This window comes from Dermacentor andersoni, chromosome 1, assembly GCF_023375885.2.
Source record: "Dermacentor andersoni chromosome 1, qqDerAnde1_hic_scaffold, whole genome shotgun sequence".
Lineage (NCBI taxonomy): Eukaryota > Metazoa > Arthropoda > Arachnida > Ixodida > Ixodidae > Dermacentor > Dermacentor andersoni.
Window position 1 is genome coordinate 148,570,176 of NC_092814.1, and position 18,005 is coordinate 148,588,180.

General features: G+C 42.6%; 1 protein-coding gene across 2 annotated transcripts in view; it reads left to right on the plus strand.

The window, feature by feature from the left end:
* Snx16 (sorting nexin 16) overlaps nucleotides 1–18,005 on the plus strand; it is a 43,961-nt gene that overhangs the window by 16,310 nt on the left and 9,646 nt on the right. Inside the window, exons 5-7 of one of the 2 annotated variants that reach the window (XM_050192379.3) lie at nucleotides 2,111–2,180; nucleotides 5,262–5,398; nucleotides 5,988–6,101. In XM_050192379.3, coding sequence (XP_050048336.1) covers nucleotides 2,111–2,180; nucleotides 5,262–5,398; nucleotides 5,988–6,101 — 321 coding nt within the window. The remainder of the gene's footprint in view (nucleotides 1–2,110; nucleotides 2,181–5,261; nucleotides 5,399–5,987; nucleotides 6,102–18,005) is intronic. The other variant, XM_050192380.3, reaches the window with a different exon arrangement.

Consider the following 18,005-nt stretch of genomic DNA (forward strand, 5'->3'; position numbering starts at 1 on the left):
CAGACTTGTGAAGAGTGAAATGTTCAGAGTCCATATATTTTGTCCGTGTCTGTTGCACACCTCATTGCTTCCGCCGATGAAAAGACTATTCAAGAACAGCAGACGCTCCAGGGGTATCAAGTACGACGCCATTTTGAAAAGGCCACATGATGACGATTTTGTTTGCGTCTGTGATTGGCTGGCGAAGGAAGACAACTCCGCGCGGGTTGTGTGCCTTGGTTGCCAACAGCTTCTTCTTTTTTAAGTTGTATTCTACTAAAGTAATCTTTATTTTACATTTTCGCTTCTTTACTTGTTCTTGGCAGTGTTCTTCCTGCGCTTATTTCCTGCGCAAGTCCATTTGACATGGTTCTTTGTTTGCCAAGTAAAGGAGAGGTGTATCGCAGAGGCGTACCTGTAAAATACACCTTATTTCGTTTCTCTTTTGTGGGTTTTTATGGTGAATGGTGGGCGTTATTCACATTTGTACTAGTAAAGGTGCCCCCCCCCTCATTTGCATAGAATAGTTACCTTGGGTATGTAGTTAATAGTTGCCGTGGGAATGTATTCTGTATTGTGCCTCTCTGGTAAATAAATATCATGAGCTTGTATGATATCTTACCCAAGAAAAGTAGTAATGCGCATGGATGACATGGTGGTGGTACTGTGTGGTTGCTACTGATTCTGCAAGCAGCTTTCTTTTCAGTACAGGATGTTATGTGCACTAAAGCACCTTGACACAGGGCAATATTCATTGGTACACAGTCTATTCTACTGCATTATGTGTTGTGCAGCAAAGGTTGCTTGCATTTTTTCAATCATGAGTTTATTACTATCTATGCATTTGTCAATTTCAACATCTTGAATATGTTAGTAACTTCCTGCATCAGGACTGAGTGCAAATTCTTAGCTCATATCATTGTAATATATTTGTAAAGAATGATACCTGTGCCACACAGGCGAGGTTAATGCCATTAAAAGTTTAAGACCTTAAGCTTCTTAATGTCATTATATTTCGATCGCTGCTACACGCGCATACTTAATGACATTAAGCCTTGCGGTGGCGATAGCTGCAGTGAAACAGTTAAGTTTGCTTTCCAATCGTAATACAATAAAAAACAGTTATCTAGAGAGTAGATGTTTAAGAAATGGCATGAGAAACATTAATCGGCGTATTGTATGTAGTTTACTTCAGGAATGTCATTGTTTCACCCAGCCATAAACTGTTTGAAGCCAAAGCTAGCTCGACGGCTAATCCATAGCGTAGCCAAAGCATTGAAATTGGAAAAATAGCGCTCACAGCTTCAAAGCTCTCAAGCAGCGATCCTGAAAAATTTGACCGTGTGCTCCAGTTTGTTCTGCCATATGTGCTTCTTCGAGTCAAGCATCGTCGAGAAATTTGAAGGCTTCAGTATGAGGCCAACAAGGCAAGGAGCCGCCGCAGTGCAATCGAACAGCTTCTCCTGGCTAACGCGCTCACAATGAGTGCTCTAGCCATAAGTAGCGGCAAGATCGCCTGCTGATCTCTACGAAAATAAAGAGCTCTTTTTAAATAAGTGAAGAATATATTAGTTGTTTTTATCTACAATTTTGCTTAATATCGTGAGACTATACGGCCACGGCGAGGACATTGTAAGTCGAGAGTACGCATTCGACGGCCAAGTGAGTTGTAATAATTGTAAGAACGCACTACGCCGCAAGAAAGAGAAATGTTTTAAAGAAAGTGAAGAATATATTAATTGTTCTTCACTAATAATCCGTTTAGTCTCGTCAGAATGTGTAGACATTGGGATCGAGAGTACGCATTTGATGGCAAAGTGAGTTACGAGAACGCACTACGTTGCGAATGGCATTAAGCTTTAATGCCATTAAGCATGTCCATGTGGCACCCCGCAAATGACATTAAAGTTTAAGGCATTAGCCAGTTAATGTCACTTTCTGTGCTCGTGTGGCAGGGATATGAAATACTTCAATGAAAAAGGACAGTCTATGGAACTATCTTCAGAACTTTACATTCATTGAAAGAAAATATTGTGATTACCGTTTGCAGAGTAAACTACAAGTGAAAATCTGCATGTTTACATATATTTGTGCATTGTCCTTTGACTTGGGATGAATTGTTTCCTTTCAGCCCTCCAGTTAGAGAGTTCTTCTGTTTGGATGATCCTCCGGAGCCATTAGACACCATAGAAGAAAGCAGGGTGTGTAAAGTTTCACCTTTTATAGAACAGTGCAATATGCGCATCTTACCTTGCAGCCAATAGCATTATGAGATTTTTCACAGCCCATAAAAGCACAGTTCAATGACTAGCGGCATTTTTTTTTTGCTTTATTGTGTCGTGTTGGAGCAAATGGTGCTCAAGTTTGAGTTTGTTTTTTGGTAGGATTAAATGCTGCATACTTGTGTTCATTATTCCTAGCCAATGAGTTGTGACATCTGGTCATATGTACTGTAAAAGCTTGTTAATTGCGATTTTGTGAGTCTGGAAAAAATGTTTGAACTTTCTGAATGTTAACTGCTGCAAGCTACAGGTCAATGACACTCAAGTAGTTTGTTGGCATCATTGTATTTTTGTTGGCTGCATAAAAATGAAGTGCAGTCATATTTAAATTTTTATACAAATACTGTATTTGTATTCATGAGGCTTTAAAAAGAGCCCTCAAGAATAGACAAGTTGTGGCACCATTTCTGTAAAGTAGCCTGTCAATCAAAGATTCCATGCCAAACTTGGCCTTGGCTCCTTTCAGTGCAGTCTCCTACACTACTGTACAATCTTGACTTGTAATGGCACCTCGACTCCATACTGAGAAGTTAAAAATTATGTGGTCAACCCAGCCATGGAGGGACATCCATGGGGACCTGCAGTCATATGTGCTAGAACAAATTAGTTCGCTAGCCGACATCCTCTTTTTGCATGCAGAAACAACATTGTCTGCAGCACCAGCATTCTGTGTTCATTCATTAGAGGTTCTGCTCATGAAAAGCTGTGTGTTGAGTGCTTTGCGGGCTGGCATCTCCAAGGTCCATTTTAGAGGATGCGAGCTGCCTGAGCCAATATAATGAATTCAAGCAAAGCAGCAGGCATCACATAGCCCCTCTATTACTTACCAGCTGTGCGAGATATTTGAAGGCATAACGACAACTTCAGGAATAGCAGGAATATTTCATACAAGATTCCATATATTTGTTCAAAATTTTTATCATGATACTTAACAAAGTGGCAATCTCCAAATTGCTGTGGCTAGTATGTAAGGCGACTAGGACAGCATTTGGCTTCATCTGCTGTGTCAGTCTGCAAGCTGCTACCCTAGAATAAATGGGCTAGATAGGTGATGGAGGGGTTGGTGAAAATGAAGTTAAGCATTTAGACAGAATGAGAATGTTAATGTCTGTGGTAATTTGAAGCTGTGCGCTCAAATATTTCGTGCATGCAGTACCGTGATACTGAGTAAAACCTGTGAAATGTGTACAAAATCTGGATACAAATTTTCAGAAGCAAATAACATAAGAAATTGTCTTCAGTTCCCATTTAAGTGCTTCAAGTTTTATGGTAGTGCTGCTGGAGCTTTCATTCCACTCAACTTCAACATTGTGACATTTGCTGGAATATGTGTTCCACTGTCTGGCATGCCTTGAGTTATGTTTCCAGAGTGAGCACTGTTATAAACTCAGTTTAACAGTTCGAGCCCGCCTTCAGAGCGACTGTCTTGTGTAGTGACATTATTTTAGCTACTTGCACAAGTTGATACTAATGGTCTAATGCAATGTTTCATTGGGCGCACCTTAATGGTTATGAAGTCTGTTCTCAACTCTATCAAGCTCAAAAGAAATGCGTTGCTGCTATTGCAAACCTATTTCAACAAGCCTTGTTTTCATTGCTGCAGAATGTTTTTAATGTTGATAGAATGGATGTAATTTTCTCTGTCATGTTATTGTTGCATTCCTCTTGCCACACTTGCGACAGTAAGTCTGGTGGCTGCATTACTTTTGTGAAGACATGTAGGCAGCACTTTTCATTAATGTATGAAAAGAAACAATTTTTACCAGGAAAGTAACTTCTTCCTTTTTTTTTAATGCATTTGTTCACCACGTGCTAGTATAAACACACTGCAGATGAGAGTGTTCCCTCACCACTTAACCCTTTGAGGGTTGCCGTTTTTCGCCACATGCGACTACCCAGGATCGATTTTTTTTATTGCAGATTCCAATTCTTCTTAGGGACTTATTTCGAAAAAAATTTACCGTAATTTTTCTAGGGTGACTGTAAAGTGAGAAAAAAATATTTTAAGTTGGCATATATGTACTCTTCATTCATGAATAACAACAATAAAAAAGGAAATAAACTTATAAGAATTAAAAATTCGATGCATTGTTATACACATAGTTCAAGGCTCTGAAAATGCGCACACGAGAATATTTCGCAAGACTCAAAAGTTCCTGCTCTTACACTAATATGTACATCCATAGCCTAATAGAACTGTGTAGGTGCGCGCACTCAAGAAAACTGTGTGGTTGGTGCTCGTCAAAAAAGCAAAACGTGTGACAAACTTCCGCTAATCTTCGTCTTATTGCCAACCAGAGGCAATTAGTTTTCGCGAGTGTCCAAAAAAAAAAAAGCAATGGAAATGCATGCACGGCGGCATCCTTCCTATGCGCACCCCTGTGAGCACTAAACGAGTGAGAGAGAGGCGGTCGCCCTTTGAGCGATTAGTAACGAGATAGCCATCCGTTTTGCAAGCGCAAGAAGCCAGCAACGCCTGCGCGCCAATGCGCGAGTGGTAGTGTATAGACGCGCGGGAGCATACTAGCTCTAAAACAAACCATTCAACGAAAACGAGAGAGGGAGGCGCAAGAAAAAAATTCCTTGTATTCCCACATAGTGGCAGCACATGCCAGAAAAGAAAAAGTTGGGAAATAGGCACGCTTTTTAAATGTGCAGACGGTGCCGTAAATATATGGCATCGACCATTTCGAGCTTGTTGGCGGCGCCGTATATTTACCTCATTGTCCCTTAAAGGGTTAAAGTCCTTTGAGGTTTTGATTGATTTCTGCGCAACTGAATTGTCTCGAGTGACCATTGAAGCCGCCTGTATAGCAGTACCAGCTTTGTCATTGAGCTGTGGTTCAAGGGCCTTCAACGTGTCTGTGTGACACCAGTATAATTTGGCCTGTGAAGAAACTCTGGCAGCACGATGTAGCCCATGTGCCTAATTTCACACATTACAGCTTTTCTGCTGTGCTTTTATATGGGAGGCATTACATTATTTATGTTGTCATGCAGGCATTGTGTGAAAACTTGGAAGAGCAAGTGTATCGACTAAACCAGCAATTGCGTGAACGTGATGCAGAGATAGAAGTCCTTCGCTCAGAGTTGGACTCTCTGCGGCTTCAGCATGGTGTCCTTGTCAAGGCACTCAAGTAAGTGCAAGTGCCCCTTACGCTTGGTTATCCCAGCTTTACATTGGTGATGTGTAATCTGACTTCCCATTGGGCTGCAGTGTGCTTTATGGATGTGCAGAGGAATTGCTCCCATACCGCATTTTGGTAGCACTGCCTTTTGACCATCATGAAAATCATCGCAAGATAACATTTGTTTGGCCTAAGGATGCTTATGTGGGCAATATCCATAAGGAGGTGTCGTGTGATGTCTTTCTTTTGCCACCTGGCTGCAACTGATGTGGGAGTTGTTTGTTGCCCATTGTGTAATTTCTTGTTGACGTGTTTGTAAAGTTTGTGTAGACCCTTTTGTCTATAAGTATCTTGGGCTGACAAGAGTTATGTAGGCCCTTGTCATCCTGAGCGCTGCCTGAAAAGAGCAAGTGAGCAGCGTCACCTTTTTTTATTGTGGCTTTACTCTATTGAAGGTATTGTCACAGCAGCCGTGCTTTTGAACCTTTCTTTCTTTCTTGTGCCTTTGTCATATGTGTGGCCGTGTGCTTGCCTTATTCATTTGCATCCTTCACTCTTCTTCTTTGGGCTTCTGTGTATGTTGTTCCCGGTGGTGCAGGCTGGAGTGTTCTCTGGCGAGCTGGGCCAACGCACAGCTCTCGAGAGACCGGCCACAGCTGCCATCGTCGCATGCCTTTGGTCTGCACGCTCTCAACCTCACCTTGTCCTCCATGTAAGATCATTTGCACCCAGCACTGCACAGTCAAATCTGGGATTCCTTGCAAAATGTGCTGGAATTGGCAGGTCATTGTCTCTACACAGCTATTGCATCTAGAATCTCAATGTAATTTTTAAGAAATGTTATTGCAAAGTAAATGGGAGGAGCTTGTACGTTTCTATTTTTTATTCAATGAAATATGTAGTCGAAATGATTTGTGACAAGTTTCTGCCAGGATATTTATTAAACATTGTAAGTGTTCTTTGTCATTAAAACACCATCACATCTCACTATTCTTATTTCGGTTCTCAGAAATTTTTTTAGCAAGGACTTTCACAATGAGAAGGAAGGGCCACATATTTTGCAGTGATACAAGTTCGACGCTTGAGCTTCCTTGATCAAGCATGAATATTTAGGTTTTAGCAACAAGTCAAAGTGTACTTGTTTCACTTTGGAAATTCCGTATTAAATGTATACGAATGTTGCATGCCTCTATATTAGGCTGCATCTGTATCGCATGTCATACAGCACAGGGACCTTCCTCTTGTAATGTCATGCTTTCTCTCCGCACTTCTGCATCTCTGGTCTGTGGTTTAAGGGTGTTGTTTTATTTAAGCTTTCTTTAGCAACAAAGAATTCAATCAATTCGAGGGTGCTTTCTTCAGTACTCTCTTTAGAGCAGTGCACTTTGGACGGGAGAGCAGTCATTGCAGACGTTTTGTTAATCAGCCCCCTTAACTACCGATGATGAGGTAACAGCGAGCGTCCTCTGGTGCCATTGACAAGTTAACTCGCCGTGAACTTTGTGCAATTTTTGCACATGTGTATATGTGCAGTTTCTTGTAATTTTGACGACTACATAATAAACAATGACCTTTAATTTTTTTTTTTTTCCATACCAGTAAAAGTACACTAGGCATTCCTGGTATTATATTTTTTTAGAAAACATTGGCCAAAATATGCAGGTCTAAAAGTAATTCCACACTTCTAAATTTTTTTTTTTTTAATTTGTCGTGGCAGTTGAGGGGTTAGAAAGCTGGTTAATCTTTAAATTACTGGCTTTAAAGCCCATGTAGCAGTGGAATTATTGTGGTGGGACACTGCAGGAGGCTAGAGCAAATTATGTGATACTATAAAAAGCACTGTTTGAGACATTTGTTGAGACATTTGTCATAAAAAATTCCCCTTTTACCTTCTAATTGCGATACCGCACACAAAGAGTGTCAGAATGCTGCCCACGATTCTGGACACTGTTGTCGCACAGAGCAGCTCACTGTGGTGGCCTGCTGAGGCATCTTACAGCAGGCCTCTACATGTGTTCTACATGAGGCCAGTGCCGAGAAGTCATTCAGATATATCATGCTTCAAGTAATAATATTATATTTATTTATTGTGCAGACGGACTGGTTTTATGACTTTGAGCTAGGGAGGCTTGCTGGATAACCATGTCACAACTCACAGTCTGCATATCTTAAAAATTTTAATCACACACTTACAAAAAAATATACTTTCCTTGCTACCAAAGTTTATACATGCATCGAGTTCATCTGTTGCCGTTGCTCTAATTTATTGGTGTTGCTGACATCCGTACACATATATACTTGTGAGTATCTGTATATTTGCCACAAATGTTCTATTGCAACCACAGCATGTATGGGCGCATTTAATCATAAGCTTTCTATTTTCTCCCAAAAAAAAGGGTCTTCTAAAATCATTATATGGTCCCTTTAATGCAGTTGCACAGTCCTTTCTCAAATAAGTTTCTAGTTGTAATGAGAGCAGCATTCCGGCAGAATAATACTTCAGTTCTAGTTGTAAGCTTGTTTTCCTGACCATCTTCAGAAAATAGTACCTTTGTCCCTCAGCAAGCTCTGTACCCCCGTGTACGAGTTAAATAAACCTTTGATCCTCCCTTCCTGTCTGTAAGTTGGTTGAGAAAAAAAAATGAAGTACTATTATTGTTTCATAGTATAATCTGTACATTTGTACTGTACACACTTCTCGCTACTCAATTGATGGGATGAAACATGACTATGCAGTCTTGTGGTATTCTTCTTTTTAATTATTTATTTATTTATTTATTTATCTATTTATTTATTTACTTGTTCCATACTGCCAGCCTTATATGTAAGGCTGGGGCAGGGTCGGCGGACACAAATACAAATACAGTCTACTATCATTACAACGGACCCGCATACAACATACTTTCGGATATAACGTACCATATTTCAGCCTTAGTTTATTCTACCTATTTTATTAATACAACAAAGTTCACTTTTAACGGACTACTCTACAACAGACTATCGACTACAGCGGACAAAATTGGCGACAATATTTTTTTTTCAAAATCGGGCCTATGAAACGTACTTCTGCCGTGTCGACACGGGCTGGCAACTGACTTGTGAGGGTCAGCCAACAATCGTGGCTTAATATGACGCGCGCCAGAGTGGAAGGCAGGGCGGAAATGCGCCGTCTTCTTTCGTGCACGAGGCACGGGGAGGGAGGCGAGAGTAGGGGGGGGGGGGGGTTACTCCGGCTGCTGCTGCTTACGGTGTGGCTGCCGGATCTTTAAAGCGATCTGCGATGTGGACAAAGTGCGCCCAGTGTCTGTAGCTTCGTATGCGCTGTGCTAACCAGCCGCCTGGTTAGCTCAGATGGTAGAGCGGCTGCCCCGTAAAGGCGGTGGTCCCGGGTTCGAGTCCCGCACAGGATGAATTTTTCTTCAACTGTGAGGCTTTCCTTTCGAGGAACCCGTATAGGTTTCCTTTGTAGCAATTGCTACGAACGGGTGGATGTCTGATTTCCCCTTTATTAGTTACTTCTCTCCACCTTGCGGGTTTCCGCAGAACTATTAAATCAGGTCTTAAATATATACCGGCTGTCCCAATTAACTATCATGCACCAAGATTTTTTAAAAAAGCAATGCGTTACTTAGAAGTAAACCTAGTGCATTTTGTTTCCAGTGCAGTGGAGTAGCTGCCAGTAATTTTTTCGTTACTTAGATTTAATTAGGTAATTGTAATTAATTATCTAACTCGAGACATATTATCCTAATTATCGGAGTGTCAATGAGGAATTTGTAGGTACAGCCAAGGGATATCTAACTGCGTTATTTTCAGCGACGTACTAATTGCGTAAGTATTTTTTCTGACTGATAAATAAACCCCGTGAAATATGGAGAATACCATGTGACTGCGTTCCCACCTGCATCATAAAGCAGCGCCCTCGAGTTCAGTTAGCCTGAACTTAATAAAGGAAATAAAGAAAAACATAGTGATCGAGCTAGTGCCTTATCTGCCCTGCCTCGGCAGAAGTAACACGACGCGTTTGGTGTTAGTTGGAAACTAACTGATGGCTGTTGACTTAGCGTAGTTAAAGTGCATGGATGGTTCTTTGCTTCTTTGTTTTTCTTGCCCCAAAAGCTATCACCATGAAAACGAATTGACATCATTGCAAAGGTTTGATGGTGCGTTTTGTTTTGTCCCAGTCGCCATGTCTTTCTCTAATGAGCAGAAGGTAAACATGATCCTTGCCTTGGGGGCTGTAAATGGCAACAAGCGGAAGGCCACAAATATACAGGGTGTCCCAGCTAACTTTAGCCAGAGTTTAAAAATATTCCGATGCACTCGATGATGACACGGCCAAATGCATGTTGCTGACTGTTGTATGGAGTGAGTCACACAATTTATTGTATTGTGCTTAGTTGCAGAATGAATCAATATTAATTTACCAACTTTGGAAACAATGACGTTAGGCAAAAATTTCCAATTAGAAAGTTTGAGTGGTTTGCAAAACCTCTAATTAAACAAGTTCTAACTTTCTATCTATTAAGTATTAGTGTTTTTCCGCTTTTGTATTTCACAGATACCCTCAGGGGAAAAAAAAAAACAGGTGAAATGCCTGCTTTCACTGCTTTATTATGAGGGTGGTAGTGCAGTCACGGGGTATTTTTTATATCTTGTGGGGTTTCTTTACCAGTTAGAAAAAATTGTACACAATTAGTATGTCACTGAAAATGCTGAAGTTAGATCTCATTTGGGGGTGCCTGAAAATGCTTCTCTGACACTTTCATAATTATGAAAATATTTCTTGAGTTGGATACTTAATTGTAATTACCGAATTCAACCTCAGTAACGAAAGAATTACTGGCAGCTACTCCACTTTACTTGAAACATTATGCACCAGGTTTTCTTCGAGTAATGCATTGTTCTTTTTTGTAAATCTTGGTGTATGATAGTTATTTGGAACAGGCTGTGTTATTCACCAGTCATCAGCAGTCAACAGCAGCCATGCGTAGCAGCACTTATACTCTGACTCACAGAAAAAGAAAAGTGAGTGAGTGAGGGAGAGAGGCTGCAGTTCTGCCGGAAAGCCAAAGCAGTGTTAGTGATAGCGAAGTATGCAACGATTACACAAGGGAAGATTACACCACCAAGAGATGCCAGATTCTTTGTGATGCGAGAGGACTCAGGCTGTGAGATTGAACTGTCTCCTACTATGAGGGCTTGTAAATTCTCGTATAAGGCAGCCGCTTGAGTGAACAATTCTTTGAAGTCATATGAAGTTTATTCAAGTGCAAGAAATACACACACACACACGGGGTTCGGAAAGCCGGTCCCCCCCTCCCCCCTCCCCAGAAAAATGTTTAAAATTCCGCCTATGGATAAAACGGACATTTTTGGGCGGATTATCAGGGTCCGTTGTAATGAGAGTCGACTGTATGACAGTGGTTTCAAACATGGTTAACAGTTTCCGTTAATGGCAATGCGAAATATTGTGAATAAAGAATAAGGATGATACAAACTTCTTGCAAGTCATGTCAATGCAAGCAGTTTACATACACAAAGCTTTTAATAAAAACTTGGCACAAACAATTCATTGGCATGAAAAACACCGACATATACATTTCATTTTTTTCGCTAAGGCAGTAGGGAAATATAATTAGTTAGGAAAAATGAGAACCCATATCATTGTGGAACCTATATTCTTTTAAGTGTCTACTATGTTTTGTTCTAGTGGGTCTGGTGTCTGAGAACGATAGGAATCGATGGCTATGTGCATTTACGTCATTATTTGTGAAAAGACTTGCACCAGGAGCGGGCTGCATGTAGAGGTGGAATGTTGCTGGTGTGCTTCATGCTTTTTAGCAGAGTTTGTTTGACCATGCCTGACCTCATCATGGAAAAACTCAGAACTATAAGTTCTGAATTGCATGGCACAAATTAAGAACGCAGCAGCAAATCCACCACTCTACAAATCAAAAGGAACTTGAGTAGATGTGTTAGCCAATTACGTTTTCTCATTTCCATGATGTCAAAGTGCAAATATAGTCTTTGTCAGTATGGTGTCAAGCTCTTCTTAAAACAACTTTGTCTGCGCATCAGAAGACACCGAGAGTCTCGTAATGTTTTTTGTGTTTGCTTGCATTTAATTACCGTATTTACCCGCGTATAACCCGCCCCTGCGTATAACCCGCACCCCTAACTTTGAACTCGGCGGAAAAAAAAAAAAAAAACTCGCGTATAACCCGCACGTTTACCTGAAAAAAAAAAATGAGCGCTAGAAAGATGCAACTCACACTCAGTGATCATTTCGTTTTCAGAACATTTATTCAAACGACCGCCACCACGTCACTGGTTATCCGATTCTTAATCGTCGCCGCTCTCACTACTGCCATCCGAGGCTTCATCGCCACTCTCAAAGACGTAGTCGTCCTCGGAACCATCCAAACTATTACTGATCGCACATTTTTTAAAGCTTTTCCGCACCAAATCGGCCGGTATCGCTTTCCACGCATCCACGATCCACTGGCACAGCAATGGAATATCAGGCCTTCGCACGCGTCCCGTCGGTGTGAGGGCGTAAATGCCGTCGGCCATCCACTGGGCATACAGCCGCTTCACGTGTGCCTTGAACGGCTTGTTCAGGCACACGTCGAGTGGCTGTAGCATGGACGTCATGCCGCCAGGTATTATGACGAGGTCGGTGCTGGTCTCGGCAAGGCGAGCCTTCACCGCATCAGTGCAGTGGCCTCTGAAGGAATCTAGTACGAGCATCGACCGGCGTGCCAGCAAGGCACCTGGTCTTCGCTCCCAGATTACTCGAAGCCAGTCACCGACTAGGCCACTGTTCATCCACGAATTTTCTTCCGCACGCACAACGATTCCTGGGGGCAGTGGAATGCTAGGTAGCGTCTTGCGTTTGAAAATGACATACGGGCGCAGTTTCGTGCCGTCAGCCAAAGCGCATAGCATGACTGTGCAGCGCAGCTTGGCATTTCCGCCGGTCAGCACGCTGACTGATTTGGAGCCCTTTTTTTCCATGGTCGTGTCCATCGGCATCTCAAAGTACACAGGTGTTTGATCAGCATTTCCCACCTGAGACAGCAAATAGCTGTGCTCCTTCCGAAGTGCGATCACATATCGTTGAAAGTTCAACAACTTTTCCTCGTAGGCTTCAGGAAGCCGCTGGCACATGGTTGTTCGCCGCCGCATAGAAAATCCATGTCTTCGCATGAAGCGCTGAAGCCATCCACGGCTTGCACGAAACTCACGTGGAATGTTCAATTCCCGGGCCAACTTCAGGGCTTCCATTTGCGCCATCTCAGTCGAAACAGCGTGGCCACGACTTCTCTGCTCCTCAATGAACTTCGCAAGCTGCGTCTCGAGGTGGGGGTACGCGCCAGTCTTCGGACCCCGAAACGTTCGCCTGTCCCGGTTCGTTGCTTCGAGACTCTCTTTTTTCTTCCTCCAGTCGCGAATGCACGACTCGTCGACGTCATGCTGTCTTGCAGCAGCTCTGTTGCCGATTTCTTCGGCAGCGGCTATAATCTTTAGCTTCTCTTTCGCTGTGAAACACTGCCGTCGAGTCGCACTCATGATGCCAAAACAAAGCAGGCAAACAGTGCAAACTGGGGTAAGTACACTAAACAGCGCCTAACGCGAGGCTCAACAATGCTGGCCTTTCGTTGGCCCTTCATCGGCTTGACAAGCGTCGATGACGATGGGGATGGCGGACTACACGGGGAGGCCGCCGCACATTGCGGTGAAGCCGACCCCCCCCCCCCCCCCCCCCCCCTCCCAAGGAAAAAATTCGCAGATAACCCGCACCCCCACTTTTTAAACGCGTTTTTTCACATTTTGGTGCGGGTTATACGCGAATAAATACGGTACATGGTACACTCATGTGAATGTCATTTAATTTTGCCATGAACCTATCTTTCAACTCTGTGGAAACATTTTGATTATGTCCTTTTGGAGTTACAGTAGATCCTCATTCATATGCTCAGAAAAAATACGATCCGAAGTTACTAATGTCGCACTTAACTGTAGTTGACATCTGTGTAATGTAAGCGTTGTGCAAATCGTTGGAGCACAAGATGCCAACACGCACCCAGCTGGCGGGGCCCGAGCAACCCAAGATGCATGTTTTATCGCTTTTGTAGCTTCTGAAAGCTTACGTTTGCCCTCCTCAAATTCGGCCTTAGTCAGTAGCTTCTTCGGATGGGAAATTTTGGTGGGAAGTTTTCACGTGCCCACTAGGCATGAATCATTGCACCACGAGACTCCGACACGCGTCAAGATGGTGTGACCTGAACGACCCGAGACGCACATTGTCATTTTCTTATTGCGTAGTGGTTAAAGACTGCGACGAGAAACGCAAAGGAAATTGAGCTTTGGGTGACACCGGAATACAGTGCCGCCAGAGTGAAGCATGATGCTCACTTCGCGCCACTTGCATCAAGAAATCGCAGTGCATTTGGGTTGTTGAATATTAAAAGCGTGCAGTGCGCTTCCAACGGTGCTGTGCGCCCCACGCACTATGAAACAGATAGGTGAAGAAACTTATCGCAATAGGCTTGGCAGCAATAACTGTGAATTCGACCTGCAACGATCCGGAAGGAGATTTGCTGGTACTGAGTGCGCACCAGGCGTTTTCACGAGATGGGCGGGCGAGCATTGCAGGGAAGCTGCTGCGGCGGGTGGCTGCTGTTATCAATCGTGCCTTTTCTTGTTTACATGGGATCTAGTGGCCAGAAAACGTATCGTATGATCGCGGTTTGGCGATGTACTGAACGTCGTTGGCAAAAGATTGTGTTTTCTAGGAACGCATGAACCTGAATTGGGTCATTTCTGTGTTGTCAATCGCGTACGGTGGCGCCAGAAAATCGTACTGACTGAGTGTTATGTCTACAGTTGTTTTGCCAGTGCTGAGAAGTTGCAACATGATGCGTGCCTGTTTCATATCCCTTCGCTGCTGCATACAGATTGATCTGGAATTCACAGCACTTAACCAAATCTCCTATTGTTCATTCCTTGTGCGTGCTGTCCTTGTCATAGTGTTGAACAGGGCACATCGGCCTTATTGCTTCACCAACGGCGAAAGGCTTCACCTCACATTCAACATGTTTTTGTGCTCATAGCCTTTGCATATTCTATTCTAAACAGTTACTTTGCCTAAAACAAAGACAACACTTTTCTACACTTAAGTTTTCTCCGACAAAACTTTTGGTAAACATAGTGGTAGTGTCCTGTCCTTTTTTGCGGTTTCTGAATTCTGCAGCACAGTAGTTTTACTGACTGAAAAACTGTGGGCATTTGTAAATAGCTTGCTTTGGCTTTAAACGAGAAGAAAGGGGGTTAACCGAGGGGCCCGATTTTTATTAGTCATATCATAAGAAGCCAACAAACACTGACACCAAGGACAACATAGGGGAAATTACTTGTGCTTAATAAATGAAATAAAGAAACGATAAATGAATGGAAATGAAAGTGGATGAAAAAACAACTTGCAGCAGGTGGGGAACGATCTCACAACCTTCACGTTTCGTGTGCAATGCTCTACCAATTGAGCTACCGCGGTGCCGTTTCCCCATCCACTTTCTTGGCTATCTTTGTTTCTTAGTAGAACCCTGGGAGTGTTAGCCAGTGCCTCCACTCACAGACCTTGGTGGCGGATATGGAACATCCTTTCTGCCGCAAACGTCACGAGAATATGATCTTTTTTTCATCCACTTTCATTTCCATTAATTTATCATTTTTTTATTTCATTTATTAAGCACAAGTAATTCCCCCTGTGTTGTCCTTGATGTCAGTGTTTGTTGGCTTCTTATGATATGACTAATAAAAATCGGGTCCCTCGGTTAACCCCTTTTCTTCTTGTTTATTACATAACGAGGATCTCGAATCTGGCAATATTGATGCCTTCAGGCAGCATGTGTGGGTTTATTGACTGGTTGCCTTCACCCCAAAAGATCACGTTCTCCTGATGCCTGCGGCAGAAAGGATGTTCCACATCTGCCGCCAAGGTCTGTGAGTGGAGGCACTGGCTAACACTCCCAGGGTTCTACTAGGAAACAAAGATACCCGAGAAAGTAGATGGGTAAACGGTGCCACGGTAGCTCAATTTGTAGAGCTTTGCACGCGAAATGCGAAGGTTATGGGATCGTTCCCCACCTGCAGCATGTTGTTTTTTCATCCACTTTCATTTCCATTAATTTATCGTTTCTTTATTTCATTTATTAAGCACAAGTAATTTCCCCTATGTTGTCCTTGGTGCCAGTGTTTGTTGGCTTCTGATGATATTGCTTTGGTTTGCAATTTTGCATGGAATAGTAACACAGCAACTTGAGATTTGTTTCTATAGGTGCATGTTTAACTATGTTTTGCAGCATGAAGACACAGAGAGGAGGGCCAGTATGGTTGTGCGGGAGAAGCTTGTGCTGAATTTTTATGTTGTGACGAACTATAGATGCTTGTGGCAGTTGCCTGAATCATTGGGGTTATATGTTTATTAAAATGGGCACATTATGGCACTGGCTAATTGGTAGTGCTCAACCTGTACCAATCAGGCATGTATAATTGAAAAGGTGGAAAACAAATGAAAGTCCCACTTCAGGAGCTGTAGTTTGGAGTGCTCACGGTAGTACCTGTCAGCAACGATGCACAAATTTTGTATTTTCATCAAGCCCTTTACGACTTCATGATGCTGCGTTAAAACACTAAAACAGTTTTATAATGGCCCAAGATGTTTCTCTGTGTTGTATAGCGAACAAAGACAGGTGATGACATTAAGGAGTAAGCAGAAAAGTTTACCCACGATATTAGTCTTGGTTGCCAGTCCCCTCTGACAGGCTTCACCGATCAGTGCTCATGCCATGCTCTTTTGCTCAGGCGGCATGGAATGAGACCGGCACTAACTCACTCGCTACTCGCCTTTGCATTGCCATGCAATGCCTGAAGAAATTGCTGGCCGAAGTGATGCATGCATTCAAAAGTTGGAAGGCGAATCAACCTCTAGTTGATGTCGATCAAACATTGTCGCTCCCGCACAGCTCACAATAATTAATGTGCTTCATATACCCCATTCTCACCTGCAACTTGCTTGGGGAAATGTCCTTGAAAAACGTAAACTAGTGGTTGAAATGCCATAACTTTTTTTCTCTCATTTTATTGCTCCACTCTAGAAAGTAATCAAACAAGAAAATCACCAGGACTGACAGTTGATAGAGACATGTCGTTCAACCCTAAATAGCATTGGTTTGTTTGACACTAACAGCTCAATTACGGGCTGTGGCAAGTGCACAACATGCTAGTGTACACGTGCAACATAAACAACACACCCTGTGTTGCGTAGATGAATGTGCATGAGCAGTTTCAACAGCGCTTGCACCCATGTGCTGTGTCGTCTGCTGTGCTGCTCCTTCACACCTTCACATTTGTGCCTAGTCAGCACTGTCGGTAGGAAGAGCACAGAAAAATCGTGAAGCAGCTCTAAACCTTTCCTGCACCATTTAAAATGAACAATGTGGTTCAGAGGACATCTGTGCTGCTCTATTGAATTGAATGGCATGGCGCAGCACCTCATAAACGGGTTTAGATGTAGAATTGAACAGGCCTAAAGATTTCCAGATGATCAAATTAATTTGTAGCTTTTTTATTGTGTATATGTGTTGTGAAGGCACCCTATCATGCATGCGCACCTGATGGCTCCTCTAAAAAATGCTGCCTGCATGAATGCAAACACTGAACCATCCACCGTAGATGCCTAGTATATACAGTGTCCTTGTTTGAAAACTATTCATGAGCTGCTGGTCTGTGCTTCGTTCTCTTTCCTTTCTCTTCTTTGTTCCTTCTTGCCCACTGGTGTGCACATTTGTTAGTACCTTTTTAGCATGTTTATTTCATAAAGTTGAGGGAGTAGTTTGTTGGGTTTGAGGCACAATTACAGATGGTGTTTTCTGTTCAGCTGTAACAGATCTGGGTGACCATAAGCGGACTACAAATTTTTTCAGTGTTGCATCTTGTAACAATGTTGCTAGACAGAGAATCCATATAGAAAAGAGAAGTAAACTCCAAGGCTATTAAAGTGGAAGACTTGACTGTGGATTGTTGTTTGGATAGCATGACCTTGGGTAGGTTTTGACTTGCCACGGGACCTGGTTGTGAAATATTTTGTCTTCAAAGTACCAGCGTCAGGGGCGTGTGCACAGAGGATGCTTCTATTTACAATCATGTGGATAAATGGACCCATGTAGTGATGCTCAAAAGCAGTGTCAAGCTTTGCATAGCACTGTCTATACATTTATGGTGAATTCGTATGGCAGATTCAGAGCACTTTCAGTATGCATTTCCTGCTTTCTTTTTTAAATCTTGTTTAAATGGCAGATAGGGTACGTGGGCCACATGTACTAATGGCAGATCTAGAGCTGATCTTTAACAAAGATCACTTTGTATAACAATATTCTGAGTCAACTGGCACTCTGCATGACTTAATTCCTTCACAGGTGGTTTATTTTTCTCCCAGCTCTTGTAGTGGCACTACAGATGTCATGGTCGTTGAATTTGTGGACAACATGCTTGCAAAAACTGGCATTTCATGAGAGTCTCAGGGAAAATGATTGTTTGGTTCAGTGCACTG